The sequence below is a fragment of the Thamnophis sirtalis genome, unplaced genomic scaffold (genome assembly GCF_051295495.1).
Source record: "Thamnophis sirtalis isolate CommonGarterSnake01/CBP01778 unplaced genomic scaffold, rThaSir2_p1.2 scaffold_14, whole genome shotgun sequence".
In the NCBI taxonomy this organism is placed as follows: domain Eukaryota; kingdom Metazoa; phylum Chordata; class Lepidosauria; order Squamata; family Natricidae; genus Thamnophis; species Thamnophis sirtalis.
This window is the reverse complement of record NW_028261394.1, coordinates 41,092,931-41,115,397: the sequence shown is the minus strand read 5'-3', so window position 1 is coordinate 41,115,397 and position 22,467 is coordinate 41,092,931. Positions and strand designations below refer to the sequence as shown.

The following is a 22,467-nucleotide window of genomic DNA, read 5'->3' as shown; positions in this document are numbered from 1 at the left end:
AGAGGGGGCGGGCGCAGCGGGCGATCACATGACACTAAGGGAGGAGGGGGGGGAAACCGAGGTGCAGGGCGTGCAGGCGGTGCGGCCGGGCGAAGGAGGTGCCACCATGGTGAGTGGAGGGAGGAAGGGGGCGACCGGTGGTACGGCCTGTGAGGGGGGGGGGGGGTTGTCAGAAAAAAACCCCGGGATAGGATGGAGACGTCCGGGCATCACGGCTCCCGAGCGGGGAAGGCTGACGGGCCTGCCCGGCGCGGCTCCTTTGCCTCATGAGGGGGGAAAAAAAGAAAAGAGAGAGAATTTCTCCTCAGGAACGGCTCCCTTAACGCCAACGCCGCCGCACAGGAGGCCATTCCACTCCCATAGACCATGGTTCCCATCATCCCCAGCCGGCAGGGTCGGCAAGGGCAGGAGCAGGGATTTCCTGACAGGGAAAGCCGAGTCACGCGCACGTGAGAAGCCCTACACGCGTGTAATACGGGGAAGAACGGGATGTGTGTGGCGGGGAGGAATGCCAATGGATGGTGGGGCCTGGCTGGGCCCCGTCTGAGGCGGGTGGGGGCAAAGGCCGTTGAGGGGGGTTCCTTTTTAGAGGTTTCTATGAAGGGGGGTGTTGTTTGCAGGATATGTTGTGTGTGTGGGGGGGCAAAGAGGCGAGTAGTCCTCGACTTACGACCACAACGGAGGTCAATGGGAGGCTGTTGCAAGAAAACCTTTTATCTCCCTGAATGAAAGGCTAATCTAAGGGGTTGTGATTATGTTGTTAGTAGTGAAGTAGTGTCCAACCCATCGTGACCCCATGGACAATGTTCCTCCAAGCTGTGATGATGTTGTTAGTTGTGAAGTCGTGTCCGACCCATCGCGACCCCATGGACAGCATTCCTCCAGGCCTTCCTGTCTTCTACCATCCTCTGGAGTCCATTTAAACTCATGCCGACTGCTTCGGTGACTCCATCCAGTCACCTCATTCTCTGACATCCCCTTCTTCTTTCCCAGCATTAGGCTCTTCTCCAGGGAGTCCTTCCTTCTCAGGCCAAAGTATCTGAGTTTCCTCTTCAGGATCTGGCCTTCTAAAGAGCAGTCAGGGTTGATCTCCTCTAGGACTGACTGGTTGGATCGCCTTGCAGTCCAAGGAACTCGCAGGAGTCTTCTCCAGCACCAGAGTTCAAGGGCCTCCATTCTTTGGCACTTAGCCTTCTCCAGCACCATTCTTTATGGCATCCCCTCAAATATTGGAAGACTGCTATCATGTCACCCCTCATCCTTTTTTTCATTAGACTAGACATACCAGTAAAGGAGAATACTTATAGCTCACGGTTGAAACGAGGTCCTGGTCCAGCATGAGGCTCTTCTACAGTGAGTCCTTCCTTCTCATTAGGTGGCCAAAGTCTTTGAGTTTCCTCTTCAGGATCTGGCCTTCTAAAGAGCAGTCAGGGTTGATCTCCTCTAAGACCGGTTGGATGGCCTTGCAGTCCAAGGGACTCGCAGGAGTCTTCTCCAGCACCAGAGTTCAAAGGCCTCCATTCTTTGGCGCTCAGCCTTTCTCATGATCCAACCTTCACAGCCATCCATTGCCACTGGGAAAACCATCGCCCTGAGTAGATGCACTTTTGTTGGCAACCTTGCAACACGATAAACCAATTCGGAGACGATCCCTTAGCTTGGCCAAGTTAAGATGTAACATTTCTGTCGCTCAGCGAGACGTTGGTCAAGGGAGTTTTGCCCCATTTTCCTTGCCACAGTTGTTAAGGGAATCACCGCAGGGGATAAATCACTAACCCAGTGAAACCAGTTTCCCCATCGACTTCGCTGGTCGGAAGGTCGCCCAAAAAACGGATCACGTGACCACCACCACCCCCGGGACGCTGCAACGGTTATAAATAAGAACCTGTTGCTAAACTTTCTGATTTTTGATCCCATGATGATAGGGATACTGCCAAGGTTGTAATTCTGAAAAGTGGTCATAAGTCACTTTTTTTCAGTTCCATTGTCACTTGAAACAGTCACTAAATGAACTGCTGTAAGGTGAGGACTACCTGTATGGATACGACCACAAGTGAGCCCAATGTTTCTGTTGTTAAGTGTAACATTGGTTAAGGGAGTTTTGCTCCATTTTGCAACCTTCCTTAACTTCCCATGATAGTGAATCGCTGCCATGGTTAAGTTAGTGAAACGGTTGTTCGGTGAATCTGACTTCCCCATTGATGTTGCTTGTTTGAAGGTCACAAAAGGGGATAATGTGAGCCTGAGACACTGCAACCATCATGAGTCGCCAAATGTCTGAATTTTGATCAGCCAACAATGGAGGATGGTGCAACGGTCAAAAATGGGAATAATGGTCCCAAGTTCTTTTTTTCAGGGCTGTTGCAACTTTGAGTGGTCACTAAATGAACTAAGTTGAGGACTACCTGTAAAGATGCCCCCCTCCCAACTCTTGACAGCTCACTGAATTCTTCAACCCCCCCCCATTCAAACATTTTATATGAAAATTTAATACATACTACTTTAACAATGCTACCAATAATAATAACAATAATGGATAGTGCTATTGACCCTTGAAGGGTTATGTTGACCACTTTGAGGAATCTTTCCTTAGACAATATAGTCATTGAGAGCTGACAAGCATTGGACTCTATCCACATTTAATCAATAGTTACATTATTTTTTTAGCTTGCACATGTTGGGGGGTCCTCAAGTTACAGCCACAGTTGGGGACAGAATTTCTGTTGTTAAGCAAGTCAATTGCCCCTGAATGTATGACCTTTTTTAGCCATGGTTATTAAGCGGATCACTGCAATTGTTAAATGCGTCCTGCAATTGTTAAGCATATCCCGTTTCCTCCATTGACTCTGCTTGTTGGAAGTGGGCTGGGAAGATCACAAATGTTGATAACATGTCCCCCGCATGCTGCAGTTGTAAATGTATGCTGGTTGTCAAGTGCCCAAATTTTGACCACATGATCACGGGGATGTTGCAGTGGTCATCAGTGTGAAGACCATAGCACTTCCTGACCTATGTTTTAGAATAAAAATTGATTGGTGTGCCTTCAAGCTGGTGTCAGCTCTTAATTATATAAATCAATATTCCCCATGATGAATTGCCTCTAAACTGATCTTCCAGTGGTGCACCCATCATTGCTCTAACTGGGTCCATCCACTTGGCTGCTAGTCATCCCTTTAGTTTCCCAGCATTACAGCCTTCTCCAAAAAGCGAGGTCTTCACATAATATGCGTCCAAAGTAGGATAATTTGAGCCTGGTCATTTGTGCTTGAGTGAAAATGCTGACTTGATCTAGTTGATTCATTTGTTTGTTTTCTTGGCTGTCCCTGATAATTCCCAGAAGTCTCCTCCAACACAGAATAATCATTTGTTGTTTTTTTGTTCATATTGGTATTTATATATTGTTCTTCTCCAAAGCTGCTCTGACTGGCATACAACCAGAATAAAGATTTTAAAAACATCAAAGCAGCAGCTTGTATTTTTGCTTCTATATTTTTGGTTTTTGACCATAAAATTTTAAGCAGTACCATTGGGAAGAAATTTAGGATTTTTAATATAAGAACTGATATATAAGCCTGTTTAATGATCCAGTAATAGATATACAAAATTAATAAGTCACAGCAACTTTAAACCAACATCAAAAGAATCATTTTAATATTTCTTTCTTCTAAACCAGAGAGAGAAAAGCATGGAAAACTCAAGTCCTTTTCACGTTCACTATATTTTATGTATCTCTGCCTCAATTGTGTCCCTGATAGATAGATAGATAGATAGATAGATAGATAGATAGATAGATAGATAGATAGATAGATAGATAGATACTTTATTTGTATGCCGCCCTTTTCCCTGAGGGGACTCAGGACGGCTCACAATTTAGGGGGAGGGAAGGACAAACAAGTTACAAACATGAAGACAATACATCATTAAAAAAGCACAACAGTCATACTATTCGAGTGGGGTTGGAGTCTTTAGCCCCAGGCCTGTCGGGACAGCCAGGACTTAAGGGCTACACGGAAGGTCTGGAGGGTGGTGAGGGTCCGAATCTCCACGGGGAGTTCGTTCCAGAGGGTCGGAGCAGCCACCGAGAAGGCTCTCCTCCGGGTAGTTGCCAGTCGACATTGGCCGGCAGATGGAATTCAGAGGAGGCCGATAGAACAAGTTGCTCACTTGTGTTTTTAATACAACTGGTGAGGAGGAATATGGTGTGGGCTGCATGACTCCTTGGCGCCTTTTGCACAGGCTGGCCCTGATAGTCTTATCAGAAAACATTCCTCTCCTTGTTTTCCAGCCAACTACTAGCCAGCAGTCTCCGCAAGATGAGCAAGAGAAGCTTCTGGATGAGGCCATACAGGCTGTTAAGGTGCAGTCTTTCCAAATGAAGCGCTGCTTGGTAAGATTTCTTCTTTTCTTTCCCCTCACAATGATTAACTCTGTCAATCCGGTAAAGCAGCAACATAGTTTTGTAGTCTTGTGTGTATTTGTCTGAGCATAAGCCACATTGAATGAAGTTTTTTTCTTCTCAGCAAACATCCATTGAGCTGCTCTCTATAACTCATAAATATGCCAGTTGTACAATTGTTTATTACTTAAAAACTTGCTTCCAAAACCTTTTAAATGTAAAATGTTCAATAATGTTTATGTTTAAGTTTAAAAAAAATATGGCTATAGCAACAATCCAAACTCTCAATTCCCCCAAATTTGGGATAGAAATTTTTATAAATTTACAAACATATTTCCAGCTTTGTTTTAACGGCTTGAATATTTCAAGAAGTCTAGTAGCAATAATAATCTGAATATCTTTTTTCAGTTGCTCCTTAAAGGGGCTATAATCCTGGTCTCTGTGATTTGTTTGGAAAATAAATTTCTAATTGATAAAGAGAATATGCATATTTCACGTCAGAAAATCGCATATTGTTGTTATTGTTTTGATAGGACAAAAACAAGCTAATGGATGCCCTGAAACATGCCTCGAACATGCTTGGTGAGCTGAGGACTTCAATGTTGTCTCCAAAGAGTTATTATGAATTGTGTATCCTCTTTAATTGGGTCTGGGGCTCATTTAGTTGATAATGCTTCTTAGTGTCTGTGGATGTCTCTCTGGTTGTGGGAAAGTTGCGATGGGAGCTTCACGCATATGTCAAGACCAGCAACCTTTTTTTTTTCTTTTTGATCTGTGACTTGCTCATGTTTCTCCATTTGCAGCCGCTGCTTCTGATCCAAACTCCAGCCTTGTCCAACCTGATTCTCGTGTTCTTTAATTAGGTTGGGCATTAGCTCCATTGTTTCCTTCACATCTCCTCCTTTAGGTTCTAAGCGATGGGTTTTTTCCTTGGTATTGAACAAACAATGATCAAAGTTGTGTTGCGTTAATCTGTGATCCTTAATTGCAAGGAAAAGATATGGCCATCTCTGATGAGCTCCACTACCTGGAGGTGTACTTGACGGATGAGTTTGCTAAGGGAAGGAAGGTGGCTGATCTGTATGAGCTGGTTCAGTACGCTGGAAACATCATCCCACGGCTGTAAGTCCATTAAGAATCTCCTGGTCAGACATTCAGTTCTGATGGTTGGCTTTGGCTTTGTGTGTGTGTGTCTGTGTGTGTGTGTGTGTGTGTGTTTTATTGAATTGAACAAAATGCTTCCAAACATGGATTCCTGTCCACTTCTGCCTATTGGCATTAACCCACAAGATATTATAGGTAGTCCTTGACTTATGACTGGTCACTTAACTGCGCAGAGTAGTAATGGACTTCCCCAGGAGTACTTACAAGCCAATTCCAAAGTTAAGACACCCCACCCCCACCTTTACAGCCAATTGCAGTGTCCTACAGCTACGTGACCACATTTAACAACAGTTTTGCAAAACAAGCCCACAGTGAACTTTTTTTTTTTTTTTTTTTTTGCTGATCAACCTTCGCAAAAATGGTTGTGAAATCAGGTTGGGTCACGTGGGTGATCCATTTTACAGCCATCGCAACTTATGACTATGATGAGCAGACTGCACTGTGGTCCTAAATCAAGGACTACCTGTGTGCTGCCTTGTAATCCTTGAAGAAAAGAGAACATTTAAATGACTGTTCAGTCCTTCAGTCAGTTTTAAAAGGGTTAGGGTTATGATGGACTTTTGCTGTAACAGAACTGCTTCTTTGTAGCAGTGATGGCAATATGAATAAAAAATGAAATTGGAAAAAAAACATAGGAAAATAGGTATTTTATTAATATATTTAATACACACATGCTTTCTTCTTAGCAAATTCTAGGTGGCTATTGCTTCAAAAGGGGAAAACATGGAGACAGGAGTTAAAGAAATGAGCCAAAGTTGTGAAATAAACCTCCCTTTGGAGATGAGACTGAGCTCCACTTCACAATTTTTTCAACAACTTTTAAAATCTTAGTTGTTTTGTGAAGTTTTTCCTTGCTTTGATGTTGCCATCTGTTTTAATTTTCTGCTTTTATGATATTCTGCTTTTCTTTAATATTGTCCAGCTCAGGGCTGTTGGGTTTTTCGATTGATTTCTGTATACTTTAACCGTATTCTTTATGTAAACTGCCAAGAGCCTTCCCTGAATGGTGGTGAGATGACAATACTATTAATAAAATAAATAAGCAAATAAGAAAACCCTTAATCGAACGGAGTGTTGGAATGGAAATTAGCAGCCTGTTTTTACACTAGCCCACTTGTGGGAAGTGAGTCTCGTAATACTGTCTCCCTTATTTCTCAGCTATTTACTAATAACTGTTGGGGTGGTCTACGTGAAGTCTTTCCCTCAATCTCGAAAGGACATCTTAAAAGACTTGGTGGAAATGTGTCGTGGGGTCCAGCATCCTTTAAGAGGCCTGTTCCTTCGCAACTATCTTCTTCAATGCACCCGGAACATTTTGCCTGATGATGGAGAGCAGATAGAGTAAGAGCTTTGAAAGATTGAATATGTGTTAATGCTTTCATCTGTGAGAAACATGTCTCTAATGAGGGGTGGACAGATAGGGCAAACTAGTGGCTCAGTTTGAAGGCCTGGAACAAAGTCACCTGCTGAAGAGTTAGAGGCTCTGTGCCTTCAAGAGGGATGGTTTTGGAATTTGAACATTACAAGATATTTCAAATCCAAACCCTTGAACTTGAAACGCCCTGTTTTGAATTTGAAACGGGGCTTTCTGGAAATCTTTTGAGTGTTGGGAAAATGTGAAACCAGTTGGAAGAAAACAATAGTTCTAAGAACCTAAATGGATGTAATTACGAGTAGATTATAAATGTGTCGAGTTGTGAGTAGGATTAATATGAACATTAAAATAAAATTAAAAAGAGTGAACTAGGTGACCAGTGCTTTTCAGAATTTAAGCAACCTGAGATGGTGGAAATGTATTTTAACTTTCATAACTGATTGAAGTGCAGCTAACTGAATCTTCGCAATTGTGAAAAAGTTGCGGTGGCTCAGCTCAGGTTGCAGTTTTGTTTCCATGGAAAGGACAAAGAGCCCTTCAGCCTGAAAACAATATATTACATACTTTTTTTCCTAATGCAGAATTGGTGTCGGGCTGGATTAATTCCGAGACGATATAAAATCTGAGGTTCAAATCCTGTCCCCAAAGAGAATTATTTTCATGATCCTTTCTCTCTACGGTCGCAAATGCATGCTGTCCCTTGGTTCAAAGACATCCCATCCACTTCCTGGAAATGCGTATTCTTGACATGACTCCCTTTGTTGGCCCACAGTGAAGAAACCACCGGGGACATCAGTGACTCCATGGACTTTGTGCTGTTGAACTTTGCTGAGATGAATAAACTCTGGGTGCGAATGCAGCACCAAGGGCACAGTCGAGATCGGGAGAAGAGGGAGCGTGAGAGGCAGGAGCTGAGGATCCTGGTGGGAACCAACTTGGTCCGGCTCAGCCAGCTGGAAGGCGTCAACGTAGAGAGATACAAACAGGTGAAATTACCCCCCTCTCTTCTCAATTAGTGCATCTTACTTTACTGCACCTCAGTTAGTTTAATTGCTCAATTAATTACTCAATAATTGCATCTGAATTAGTTTAGCTTATCACTTCTCTAGAAAAAGGCATGTTTAGGTGAGGAAGAAATTCCAGAGTTTGTATTACATGATGAATGACTGTAGGAAGAATGCAGATAACAAACAGTCCTTAACTTAAACAGCTCTGTCAGGGTTCCAAGTAACATACCCATAGCAAACAAAACTCTTAGGCAGCCAAATTCCTCAAAGAATAGGTTTATTGGATATGTCATATTGGCACAAGCTGGTGAAAGTCGGCTCTGAATATTTCCCATGGTTTTCATTAATTAAAAGGGGGGAAAAAACCACTTTCTTAAAACAGTCACATGGTCCAATCAGGAGGCTATCCAGTTGCTAGATGACTCCAGTTCCCTCCTCCTGAGCACCTGCAGGAATGTCCTTGGTTCCCACGAGAAAATGTTTTGTTTTGGCTACAACCCCCCAACTCTCTATTTCCCCCTCCCTATCCCCCTTCCCTGCTGTGTCAGCTCTGAAATATCAAAATTGCTTCAGTCAGGCCAGCTTCAGGGTTGACAGATTCATTTAGTGACCGTTCAAAGTTACAACAGCACTGAAAAAGGTGACTTGTGTCCATTTTTCACACTTATGACCTTTGTAGCATCCCTCTGATCATGTGACCAAGATTCAGATGCTTGGCAAGTGGTTCATACTTACCACCCTTGCTGTGTCCCAAGGTTATTGTGATGGTCTTTTGAGACCTTCAGAAAAGCTGCATCAATGGAGAAGCCAGATTCACTTAAAACCAGGTTACTAACTAATCAACTGCAGTGATTCATCTTAACAACTGTAGCAAGAAAGATCATAAAATGGGGCAAAACTCACTTAACAAACGTCTCATTTAGCAACAGAAATTTTAGGCTCAGTTGTGGTTGTAAATCTCATTTTCCCCCCCTCTGTTTTCCAGATTGTCTTACCTGGCATATTGGAACAAGTAGTTAACTGCAGGGATGCGCTAGCTCAAGAATACCTAATGGAATGCATCATACAGGTAACATGGCTTAAGGGAAGGTTAATTGGCAGGTCAGTACGGAGGATCTGATAGGCTGGAAAAGAAAGCCAATCATGAGAAGGCCACAGTGCCGTTCTTGAGCTAGCAGAATCAGTACAAGAATGGACGTGTTTGGCTTTTTTTTTTTTAGATCTAAATGAGCTTCCAAAAACCTTTGTGTATGGATCGTGTTCAACAACATGGTGTATGGTTTTTTTATGTTGTTTATTTAAATGTTACGATGACCATATTTTATGTCAGTTGGTTATTTGGTTTTAGAGACAGGGAATCTGTTGTTTTAGCTTTAGTTTTTATTATTTTAACCTTCCTGCAATCTTGACAGCTGGGGGACTATATAAATAACAAATAAGCAGAAATTGGCTGAGTTTATACAAGTTACTAAGTTGAAATGGAGCAAATATTCTACCATGCTTTAGCACAATGATCAAAGGTCTGTTTACTAAACAACCTAGAATAATAATTGATCTAATTCTCCATCATGTCCTCCCGTGTCTTAGGTTTTCCCAGATGAATTTCACCTCCAGACTTTGAATCCTTTCCTTCGAGCGTGTGCGGAATTACACCAAAATGTGAATGTCAAAAATATTATAATTGCATTAATTGACAGGTACGTAATGAAGCAAACATTATAAACACTGTGCTGGAGCAAAGGAGAGGGGGAATCTTAGGCCCTCATCCAGAAGGTTTAGAATATCTATCTTTCTATGTATCTGTCTGTCTGTCTGTCTGTCTATCTATATATGTAGAGAGAGAGAGAGAGAGAGAGAGAGAGAGAGAGAGAGAGAGAGAGAGAGAGAGAGAGAGAGAGAGAGAGAGTGTGAGTGTGAGTTTGGATAGGAAAACTGAAGGAAAAATTAATAGAGATTGAACAGAAGAAGTGATAGTGTTAGTAGGTCCACATAGGAGGAAAAGATGAATTAGTAAATACAAAATGTAAATTCAAAAAGTGTTACATTCTGAGGTGTCCCATGCTTGAAATAGAAATGTCAAACTACTTTTGACCAGTTTCAAATTCAGTATGTTTCATATTGCCTTACGGCAAAGAAGCAAAATATGCATTTTTGGGGAATAACTTGAGAATTTGAAATTGGAAGCAGCTAATTGCCTCCAAAATGAACAGACAAGGATATTCTCAAGGATGCAGGTTGTGAACCATGAGGACTAGTAACATGATTAAGGTAGATATGTGGAGCTTTGGTGTGAAATACAGAGGCTTGATTTCACACTGATTTGTACTGGATGCCAACTAAGTCCTTTCCTATAGATTTTTGGGCACAGCTCTTGTCTCCCATCATATTTTTGGAGACATGTGAACAAATATTTTGTATCGCCAACATTTTCCTTCCTCCCACCTTCCTTGTGATATTGGTTTTTTCTTCTTCCAAATAGTAATTTATGCCGGCATATGTTCAGAAAACTACAATATTTGCATATACTTGGTATATGTATGTTTATAAATGTACATTTTAAAATAAACATTTGTAGAAGCTAGTTGTTCACTGTCTGTACGAGAGATGTATGTAAATCAGCTTTCTGGAATGAGCTTAAAGTGCCATTTTTGTTTGTATAGAGCTGTGAATAGAGGATTTCTCTGAAATGTAGTTTTAGGTAGTTTTCAAAGCTTGTTATATCATGTAGAGCAAGCATTTTTTTTTATCCTTCTCCCCACCGTTACATTTGACGTATTTTTCACAGCACTAAATAGTGAAAGATGTGGGTGCTGATAGGATCCCCCCCCCTTTGTTTAGCTACTTTATACTATGGGCAGACTGATTACGCAAATTAGCTGTGATTCATTTCATCAGTTTGGACCGTGAAATCATTTCAGAGAATGTGTCCAAAATCTTTTCTGAATTGTCCTATCAATTCGAAGGGCATTTGATGATTTGATTTAAAGTGTCATTTGCAAAGGATTTGATTTGGACATTAAGTCAAATTGTCTTCAAACAGAATCCTTGAATTAGACGTTTGTCCAACTCTTATGATGACTAGGAATCCCCCTCCTCCTCTTCCTCCTCCTCTCGCCCGCCTAGCTCATATTTAATTCTTATCTGGTGGTAACCATCTGCTGGTGAAAAGCTGTTCCATCTGTTTGTGATTTCCAGAAAAAACAATCCTTATTAATTTGCCTTTCCTAATTGCTTTCCCGGTTTTTGGAAGAGATTTGGGAGCATCATAAGGGAAAGGTGGCATTAGCCATTGTGTTAATAAAAGCCAATTTGGATCAAATAATAGTTTATTATGTTTGTCTGGCTTCTTGGGCACACTCTGTGGTCAAGGAATGTGAGTGTGATGGTGTGTGTGGGATGAAATGTATTTAGCCAGGGAGGGATTTCATGCATGCCAACCTGAATTCCATGATGGGAGAAGAGCAGGGTGTGGATCTGATGGGTAAGGAGATTGGGGACATGTCCCATTTTTCTCCCAAGAGAAATCAAACACTGACTGCAAATATCTTGATTTGGACAGCATAATTGCCTGTTAGACAAGTTTGCAAGCTGCATCTCATATGTCTTGTTCTATCTACAGACTTGCACTCTTTGCCCACCGAGAGGATGGACCAGGGATTCCAGCGGATATTAAACTCTTCGACATTTTCTCCCAGCAGGTGGCTACAGTCATACAGGTAACTGGAAAATGATTGAACTTTATCTCGTGTTGCTTATCATAAATGTGTTTGCTGGGTTATGTCCTTGAATCTGATCACCTGGCTATCCAAGAGAAAAAATATTGTTTGTTACAGGCCCTGCGAAGTAGCAGAAAAACCTGGCTGACATAGAGTGCCGACACACACACACCCTTTCATGTTGCCTTAATCTCTAGAAAAAAATGGAGAAGTATAGGTTGTAATAATATGCTTCAATTTTTTTTCAATCAGAAGTGCAGGGTATTAACAGGGACATATGTTTGCAGTGAAAGTCTTGGAGCATTTTCTAATTCTGGGTTATAAATTAAAAGAAGACCAGGGTGTTCATTGCCTAAAGAATCTGTTAGAAAGTCACATAGTAATAGCAATAGCACTTAGATTTATGTATCGCTTTACAGCCCCCTCTAAGCCATTTACAGAGTCAGCCTCTTGCCCCCAACAATCTGGGTCCTCATTTTACCAACCTTGGAAGGATGGAAGGCTGAGTCAACCCTGGTGGGATTCAAACTGCCAAATTGCAGGCAGGCAGCAGAAGTAGCCCACAGTCCTGCACTCTAACCACTGCGCCACAACGGCTCATAGCTATTCATTTCTTAGCTGTGACTTTGTATGCTGACAGAACTGCCTTCACAAACTGCTTATTATTTCCATCGCCTCTGCAATCAACAGACTTTCAAGAAGTAGAGAGATTTCAACTTGCCTGGGATTTGAATTTTAATTGAGTATATCATCTTTGGCAAAGTTAGCATGCCGCTAAAGCCTTGACCCATTGGAAATTGGTTTATCTCAATACTGTGAGCATTGCAGATCGGCAATTTCAGGATTTTAGGCTGGAGTTTTTCCCCAGTCATGCCTTTAAATGTTAAAAGTTTGAACGTGAGATCTTTTGTATGCAAAGGAAGCATTTACTCCCACTGTAAAATAAGAGCGAAGGTGAATCTTCTAGAAACCCAGTCTAGCTAAAACTAAGTGCTTCTTTGACTGTTTCAGGTCAAGATAAGTGACTACTGGTAGTCCTCGACTTAAACAATTCTTTATTGATTGTTCAAAGTTACAACATTACTGAAAATGACCATTTTTCACACTTACAACCATTGCAGCATCGCCATGATCATTTGATCAAAATTCAGACTCTTGTCAACTGCCTCACATTTATGACCGTTGGGATCCCCTTTTGTGACCTTTCTAACAAGCAAAAGTCAATCGATAAACCAAATTCGCTTAACAACTCTGTCACTAACTTAACAACTGCAATGATTCACTTAACCGCTGTGACAAGAAAAGTTGTAAAATGAGGCAAAATTCACTGGGCAAATGTCTCGCTTAGCAACATAAATTTTGGGTTCAATTGGTGTAAGTCAAGGACCACCTGTACTTGAGTTTGGTCGTGGGCCATAAAAAGCAAAATGCGATGTTCATAATTAGAAATATCCTTCCTGTTACCTCTAATTCCCAAATGCTCTTCTTTCGCTTCCATTGTTGACCATCCAACCTTCAGTCGAGACAAGATATGCCTTCGGAGGACGTAGTGTCATTACAAGTCTCGCTCATTAACTTGGCCATGAAGTGCTACCCAGACCGCGTGGACTACGTGGACAAAGTGCTGGAGACAACAGTGGAGATTTTCAACAAGCTTAACCTGGAGCAGTAAGTTGATGTGAATTTCTTGGCCTTGTGTGGAAAAAAACCCCCTCTTGGATGGAGAAACAAATTCCTGCATTGTTTGATACTCCAAATTTTGAATTTGAATTTGAATTTTAATAGATTTCTATGCCGCCCAATCCCGAAGGACTCTGGGCGGCTTACATAAAAACAATTAAAAGATTAAAAAGTTTAAAAACACAAAACAATACAATTTAAAACAGGAAAACACAACTCGCACTCAGTTATAATGGGGCTGAAGTTCAGTCAAGCTCAACAGCCCCAGGCCTGCCGAAACAGCCAGGTCTTAACAGACTTACGGAAGGCCAGGAGAGTGGGGAGGGTCTGGCTCTCAGGGGGTAGCTCGTTCCAAAGGGCCGGGGCAGCAACAGAGAAGGCTCTCCCCCGGGGAGCCGCCAGACGGCATTGTGTAGCTGACGGTACCCGGAGAAGGCCCGCCGTGTGCGATCTTATTGGGCGCTGGGAGGTATGTTGCAGGAGGCGGTCACAGAGATATCCAGGTCCTATGAAGTGCCTTTACCTGGTCTATGACAGAATTGAAGGGGCCTGGCTTTGGGGTGATGGAGATTGATTTCTGCCAGTTCTGACTTTTTTAGAGATTTTTCCCGTAAATATTGTGGCCTGCGGAGCTGGCAGCAGATTCAGACAGTGAAGAGGTTGGGGAGGAACATGGGCCAGTCCTGGAGTCTGGGGAAAGCTCTGATGAGGGAGATGGAGATGGGGCCAGGGCCATCCGACAGATAACAGCTGCCTTCAGAGTCAGACATCAGTGGGGCAGACGAACAGCTGGAGCCTGTTCCCAGTGTGCGCATGCGCAGAGTTGCCAGGCGAAGGGAACAGCTAAAGAACAGGGGTCGACTTGGGATTAAGGCCACAGGTGGTCAATGATTGGCCCCTCCCAGAGGGAATAAAAGAGGAGCAAAAGGGGAGTGGAGTTTGCAGGAGACAATTTGTTCACTTAATTGATTCATGACTCTCCGAGACTCCTTGCCAAGTTTGGCAGATATCAGCCTGGTAGCTCTCCAAGCCAGATAAGGTCTGTGACTGCAAATCTTTCCCTGAAAGACTTTGCTGGATGCGAATGAGCAGAATTTACAGTAAATGAATAAAAGGGGTTTTTGTTGAGACAAGGAGTTTGCTACATTCTCTTGGGAAGCCTCGGTCAGAACAGTAAATTAAGAAGCTGGAGACCCTCATGCATCACCCGCTCTCGTCCTTTCAGCATTGCAACCAGCAGCGCAGTTTCCAAGGAGCTGATGAGACTCTTGAAGATCCCTGTTGATACCTACAACAACGTCCTCACTGTCCTGAAACTGAAGCATTTCCATCCTTTGTTCGAGTACTTCGACTATGAGTCCAGAAAGACCATGAGTTGCTACGTGCTTAGCAACGTGCTGGATTACAACACAGAAATTATCTCCCAAGACCAGGTAGGGCAATCACAGGAACGAGCGTCCATCTCAGCGTTCCAAATAGCATCCTCCATAAAATAAGAGTCCGAGGCTAGAGTTTCCTCAAATTCCAATTTATTAGAAGAGCCATGTTGGCACATCTGGGAAAACCCGAATTCTGAAAGCTTCCAGGTTTTCCCCACCCAGTTGAAAGTTCAAAACCCTGTCCCAGCACCCACATGTCCATCACATGGCCCAATCAGACAGTATCACGAAGGAAGATTCCTCCCATCCAAGTCGGTCCAGATGCAGGGGCAAAACGACCTTGACTCTCTGAGGAAGAATGTTATTTTGGCTACATATCTCCCATACGCCATACAATCCCCTCTCCCAGTTTCCCACAGTAGAATATGTTTGAATATGTGGCAGGCTTGAGGCCCACTGTAAAAGATTGCTTTGAGGCCTGACAGTCCATTTGTATGATTTAAGGGAAAAGGGATGGGGATGGTTATGGTTCTCAAAGGAAGCTAGAAGGGAATGCAACAGCATGCTGAAAAACGGTCATCAATAAAACAAATTAGCAATAGCAATAACACTTAGACTTATATACTGGTCCATAGGGTTTTACGGCACCCTCTGGGCAGTTTACAAATGTCCGCCTATTGCCCCCAACACTCTGGGTCCTCATTTTACCAACCTTGAACGGTTGGAAGGCTGAGTCAACCTTGAGCCCTGTCAGGATCGAATTCCTGGCTGTGGGCAGAGTTTGCCTGCAATGCTCATCCTAACCACAGCTCCTAACAAATTGCTGTAAAGCAACAGCTCAAAACAGAGTTCATTGAAATAGGGTTGGAAGTTCTTCTGAATTCTAAAAATTGCCTTTCCAAGCCTGTTGCCCAGAATTCATTGCAGCTGCAGTCCCTGGAGTGGTTGGCATGACAGGAAACGGAATGAGTAAATGGAGGCCTGCTAGCAGTTCCTAGCCATACCGGCATGAGTTCCTTTTCTTTAAGAGACATCCTTGACCTGGATGTGGTTTGCCTTCTGTAGGTAGATGCCATCATGAATCTGGTTTCAACGCTAATTCAGGACCAGCCAGACCAGCCGGCAGAAGATCCAGACCCTGAAGACATGGCTGACGAACAGGGTCTTGTAGGCAGGTTTATCCACCTGCTTCGTTCAGACGATCCCAATCAGCAGTATCTGGTATGGAGGCCTTCCGAGGCATTTGGGTCTTCCTTCCACAACTGAATGGTTACCACAGGGGCTAGAATTCCTTTTATTTCATCTCTGGCCATTAAGATAGTTGGAATCCAGCACACCGAAGTGAATCAAGTTTGAGGTAGCCAGAATGAAATTCAGTACATTGAGTGACCATATGCGATTGTTGGTCTTCTTCCATCTTTGGTACTAAGTCATTATTTGTTTTAACCAGAATTTGTAGGCCCAGCCTTAACTAGATGAACTTATCTAACAGCGTACATTACAAATCTTGAATTGTTTTGTCCAAGCTTTTGTCCTACCTAGGAACTCTAGGTAGGTAGGTATTTATTATCCTCAACCCCCCACCCAGCAAAATCCATCCATCTAATTCATTCACTGCCCATTTCAGGTAACTGTTCACAGCTTCTGAGACCATGTTGGTTTGTGCATACCCCCCCCAAAAGGTTGAAAAGTGTGAAACTGGACACTTGATCTCCCTTTTCTAGTGATTTGTAGTCAATTCCCCCCCCCCCTTTAAAAGACAGTTTTCTAATTTGTAAGTTAGGTTGTTCCTTCGTGATATGTTATGATATTCAGCGCATATATCAACATGGGAATCTTTGCATATTTTAGATTTTAAATACCGCGCGGAAGCACTTCGGTGCTGGTGGGAACCAGCGCATCCGTTACACGTTGCCGCCATTGGTGTTTGCTGCGTATCAACTTGCATTTCGCTATAAGGAGAATGAGAAAGTGGTGAGTGCATCTGCACGTGATACGTTTTGCTTCAATGGCAACTTAAGCTAAAAGGGATTGGTTGGAAATTGCAGAATAGAAAAGAAAGAAATGGCAAATTTTATGAATCTGGGGCTGTTAGAAAGTTTTGACCAATGAGAGGGAATAAATTAAGTCCAGGCCCTTAAATTTGGAATACGCAATAAGGAATAAATTGGCTGAAAGTAATCTCTAAGGCCATGGTGATAAACCTATGCCATGTGGGCCAGAAGCAGCACACAGAGGCATCCTGTGCAGGACGCGCGGCCTTGCTGGCTCTTGTTCCACATTCCTATGCACATATGTGCGTCAGTCAGATGGCCTTCACATGCGTGGAAGCATCGGAAGAGCAGTATTCCGACATGCTTGCGTGCGCTGGTGCCCAAACCTCTGGGTTTCCATTGTGCAGATGCGCAACGGCCAGCTGTTCATCGGGCGTGCACCTGAAACCAGAGGTTCGGGTGCCGGTGCGCATATGTGTCAGAACGCTGCTCTTCTGGGTTTTAGCGCTGCTGCGCGTGCAAAGGCTAGCGAGGCTGCATGGTCCAGGCGAGATGGTTTTGTATGCCATTTCCGACACACGGTGACATAAAAGGTTAGCCATCACCGCTCTAAGCCATTGTTTGCCAATCTTGTCAACTTCAAACTGTGTGGACTTCAACTCTCAAAATTTTCCAGGCAGGAAATTCTGGGAATTGAAGTCACCCATCTTAAATGGATTGGCAAATACTTATTTGGATCTGGCTGGATTGGATAGTATAAAACCTTAAACTGTATATTGGGAAAAAGAAAGAGGTTATTTATTAAATGACATTTTTAGTTTTACATGGTCACACACCTGTTTTTTCAGATCTAGATAGAGTTTGATATGAAATTCTACATAGAAGAATGCAGATTTTGTTCTTTCCTATCTGGGGTGACTTCTGATTTGTTCCCTTTCCCCTAGGATGACAAATGGGAAAAGAAATGCCAGAAGATCTTCACTTTTGCTCACCAGACCATCAGCGCTTTGATTAAAGCCGAGCTGGCGGAACTTCCTCTCCGTCTCTTCCTTCAGGGAGCTTTAGCCGCTGGAGAAATTGGCTTTGAGAACCATGAAACTGTGGCGTATGAATTCATGTCTCAGGTGAGGTCCAGAAGACCTTTTTCTTTCTTGAGGCCCCCTCCCCTCCTTTATTTCTCCTTGAAATATTTCTGATCGCCATCGAGAGAACAGCAAAAATACCCTTGTTACAACAATCGAGATGATTTCTACTAGTTGCTGAAATTCTTGTTTTTTAAAACTTTCAGAGGAATAAAAAACACAGTGCATAACACTTCTGTTTTTCTGTCTGTCTGTCTGTCTCTCTCTCCTGTTTCCTCTGCCCGTATTTCTTGTCTGAATCAGGCATTTTCTCTCTATGAAGATGAAATCAGTGATTCAAAAGCCCAGCTGGCTGCAATCACGCTGATAATTGGGACATTTGAGCGGATGAAGTGCTTTGGCGAGGAGAACCACGAACCTTTGAGAACTCAGTGCGCACTGGCGGCTTCAAAATTGCTGAAGAAGCCAGATCAGTGCCGAGCCGTGAGCACCTGCGCCCATCTTTTCTGGTCTGGCCGGAACACAGACAAGAATGGAGAAGAGGTAAGGCCAGTCCAAGACTTGAGGAAATGGTCTTCTGTAACGGGCTGTGAGAATAACCTTGAGAGATGGAGGAAACAGACAACAGATAAGAGTTATCTTAGCCCACATAAGGCATTGAGGTGGGGAAAGTATCTCAGGAAGGACCCTCCCTAGTTCTTTGGAAAGTAAAGGCAGGGGAAGGGGGTAAGTACTTTCAGCCTGGAAACATGATGTTCCTGTATTATCACAATCAAGGTAGAATTTGATTCTTGGTTTTGATTTTCTAGTCTGGACTATTTTGGAGGGAATGCTGGCTGGGGAATTATGGAATTTAAAGTCCACATATCTTGGTAAATTTGGAAAACACTGTTTAATGAGAAATTCAGCCTTGGCATATCTTGGCAGGGTTCTGGAGGGATTCCAGATTCTGCTTGGTGTATCAGAGGTGCAAATGGATTGAATTTTCTTAGGAGTTTTGTGAATTCATCCTTCCTAAATTGGCTAAATGGACATGTTAGCCATGCAGCTTTCATTTGGGGAAAACCATTAGGTAATTGTGCTGATGTGGGGAGTGCTAATCCCCTCTTTTTCCTTGTCTTGTCTCTCAGCTCCATGGAGGCAAGAGGGTCATGGAATGCTTGAAAAAGGCGCTGAAGATAGCCAACCAATGCATGGATCCCTCCCTGCAAGTGCAGCTCTTCATAGAAATTTTAAACAGATATATCTACTTTTATGAAAAAGAGAACGAGACGGTAAGGAGCAGCCCGTTGTGTTTCGTGCGGAGGTGCAAAATCTGCCTCCCTTCCATCACCCTCACGATCTCTCCAAAATTTCCATCAAAATGAGAGCTTTAATGAGACCAAAAAGAAGGAACCACCTTCTCCATTCTCCATCCAACCACAAAAGGAGGCAATCCTTTCTGACTTGAATTAAAATTACTGGTAGTCCTCGACTTACAACAATTCATTTAGTGATCGTACGAAGTTGCAACAGCACTGAAAAAAGTGACTTGTGATTTTTCATACTTACAACCATTGTGGCATCCCCATGGTCATGTGATCAAAATTCAGGTGCTTGGCCACTGACTCATACTTATGACGGTTGCACTGTCTCGAGGGGGGGGCATGCGGTTACTTTTTGCAACCTTCTTGAGAAGCAGAAGTCAATGGGATTCACGTAAAAACTGCAATGATTTAATAAATATGGCATGAAATGTCATAAAATGAGGCAAAACTCACTTAACTAATGTCTCACTTAGCAACAAAAATTGTGGGCTCAATTATGGTCATACGTCAAGGACTACCTATAATTTTCTAATGATCTCTTACAATGTAAGAGTGCTCGACAGAGGCTAAATTCAGATTTGGAGCTTCCTTCGGAGAATCCCTTCTTTGTCTGAAGCCCAGTTGTTTTGCACAGCAGCGCATCCTTGTCTTAAGATGTCAGACTACATGTTACACTTAGTCTGTGGTCCTTTACTTCTCTGCAGAGCACTGGGAAATAGCAGGGAGGGAGGCCGAGCATCTCATTTCCCAACAGCTTTTCTACCATCGGAGTGCGCCCAATATACAGTGCATAACTGAAGTTGAACGAGAAAAAAGAGAGCATAGGTTAGCTAATGTGAAAGAGATTAAGCAAGTTACAAAGTGGTGGAGCATCATTATGGCCTCAGGTGCCTTGTTTTCTTGAATCTTCACAACCATCTTGAGATCTTCTCTGCTTTCCTCTCTACAATTAAATTGCTAAACTCTGATCTGAGATCAGCCATTGGGTGAGTGGGGCACTGAAAAATTCTGCCAACTTCTAGTTTCAAGGGTTGCAGTCCCACATTTCGTTGCCACCGTATGATTTGCTTCTTTCTCAGTTGTTGCTCAGCAACAACTCCCTGCAGCCTCAGTCAGCGTGGAAAAGGATGAGGGATGATGGGAGATGTTGTCCAGCAACGTCACGGTGGCCTTGGCAACAAACCAGATCATGCATTGTGTAAACTTGGTCTGTTTGACACTCTTCTCTCTTCTCTTTTTTAAACCTAGGTGACAATTCAGGTGTTGAATCAGCTCATTCAAAAAATCCGGGAAGACCTTCCTAATCTCGAATCGACCGAGGAGACAGAACAGATCAACAAACATTTTCAGAACACACTGGAGCATTTGCGTTTGAGGAGGGAATCCCCCGAATGTGAGGGGCCAATTTATGAAGGGCTGGTCATTTAAACAAAAGACACCCGCACTCACCCACCCACCCACCCACCCACCCATCCCGGTCCCATTCTGTGGGCGCTTGTCCTCTGTCTTTCCATGTACAACACACATGGCATTTTGTTGTTCATTATCATTCTTCTTGCATTAGAGATCATAGACTTTTGTGCCTTTTGGGAGTGCCAACAATAGGCTTTCGGTTCACTCTTCTTCTCTTGTGCGTGCGTGTGAATGTGTGAATATGTTCCAGGCTGCTGCTTCCAAGCATTTGGGATTTAAGTATTCCTGTCAGAATTTCCAAGGTATGGACTAGCAGACCAATAGAAAATTAGCATGACTGAATCCGTTCTTCTAAAAATTCCACATGGTTGTACATCCCTCCCCCTCCCCCCTTGTCTTCTTTTTCTCTCCTGCTCTTCTGTCCTCACATTTCCGCCCAAAAGCCATATAATCTCTAATCCACCTTTTCATCTGCAAGTGTTACTAAGGCTGTGGACTATTTTTTTTTTAAAATAATGTTTCATTTTCTTGTCTGTCAGATTCCGCTTTCTCTCTCCCTTTTTTTTCCATATTTGTCAGAGTTCTGTCAGATTCCCCCCAGCCCAAATATCTTCATGCATGTATTTGGAGTTATAAAGCACCATTCTTTTAAAAAAAAGGAAAGAAATTAAACCAAGAAAGTTATATTTTGCATATGGGGACTCAAGTGACATACAGTGAGGGTTCAGTATAGTACACAGGGCATATTTATCAAGATAATAGTAAGAAAATTCAAATCAGACGGTGGTCTATAGAGTATATAACCTTCAGTACTGTCAAATTAGGGGGAAATGCAATCTGTATCCTTAATTTGTGCCAGTATAACAATAAAGTTGCTATTAATGGATATGGCCTCAACTATCTCCTGTTGCATTTAATGATCATTCTAGCTCTTTTTTAAAAAGACATTGCAATTGATGATTGTATTAAGAGCGCTGGTTGTTGTGGTCCGCCAGTGGCCAGCAGAGCTGGCAGCAGATTCGGACACTGAGGAGGTTGAGGAGGAACATGTGCCAGTCCCGGAATCTGGGGAAGGCTCTGATGAGGGCTCTGGGTTGGAGGCAGAGAGGGAGCCAGGGCCGTGTGACAGTTATCAGCTGCCTTCAGAGTCAGACATCAGCGAAGCAGACTAAAAACTGGAGCCTTATCCCAGTGTGCACATGTGCAGAGTTGCCAGAAGAAGGGAACAACTAAAGAACAGGGATCGGCTTGGGAGAAAGGCCACAGATAGACGATGAATGGCCCCTCCCAGAGGGAATAAAAGAGGAGCGAAAGGGGAGTGGAGTTTGCAGGAGAGAATTAGTTCGCTTAATTGGTTCATGACTCTCCGAGACTCCTTGCCAAGTTTTGCAGATATCAGCTTGGCAGCTCTCCAAGCCAGATAAGATCTGTGACTGTAAATCCTCCCTTGAAAGATTTTGCTGGATGTGAATAAGCAGAATTCACAGTAAATTAATAAAATAGTTTTTTGTCGGGACGAAGAGTTTGCTTCATGCTTTCGGGAAGCCTCGGTCAGAACACCACAGCTGTTTTCAAATGGGTGAAGCTATGCATTCAATTGTTACGGCTTGGTGTATTGACTGGAGATTGCCTGATGAAGCCCGTCTTACTTTTTGACCCAACTTTTGCAGAAGGTTTGTTTACAAGTAGGACGGTGTGTTGCCTCAGCAGTTAAGACGCTGGGCTTGTAGGCTGGAAAGCCGGCAGCCCACATTCGAGACTCAAGCTCTATGTGACGGGGTGAGCGCCCATCCTCGCCTCCGCTCCTGCCAACCTAGCAGTTCGAAAGCATGCAAATGCGAGTAGATAAATAGGTACCACTTTAGTGGGAAGCAACCGCTCTCTGCGATGTCACGCTGGCCACATGGCCATGAAATGTCTTCGGACAGTGCTGACTCAATGGCCTTAAAATGGA

General features: G+C 43.2%; 1 protein-coding gene across 1 annotated transcript; it reads left to right on the top strand.

Moving 5' to 3' along the window:
- The first annotated feature begins 55 nt into the window (after positions 1-55).
- On the top strand, positions 56-21,399 carry VPS35 (VPS35 retromer complex component). Its single transcript, XM_014073751.2, has 17 exons — positions 56-109; positions 4,286-4,387; positions 4,930-5,026; positions 5,395-5,518; positions 6,719-6,901; positions 7,708-7,921; positions 8,928-9,011; positions 9,530-9,639; positions 11,562-11,658; positions 13,178-13,326; positions 14,564-14,771; positions 15,783-15,938; positions 16,569-16,691; positions 17,656-17,835; positions 18,097-18,336; positions 18,924-19,067; positions 20,349-21,399. Exons 1-17 carry the CDS (start codon positions 107-109, stop codon positions 20,526-20,528), a joined length of 2,394 nt encoding a protein of 797 aa, XP_013929226.2. The 5' UTR covers positions 56-106; the 3' UTR covers positions 20,529-21,399.
- Positions 21,400-22,467: the final 1,068 nt, after the last annotated feature.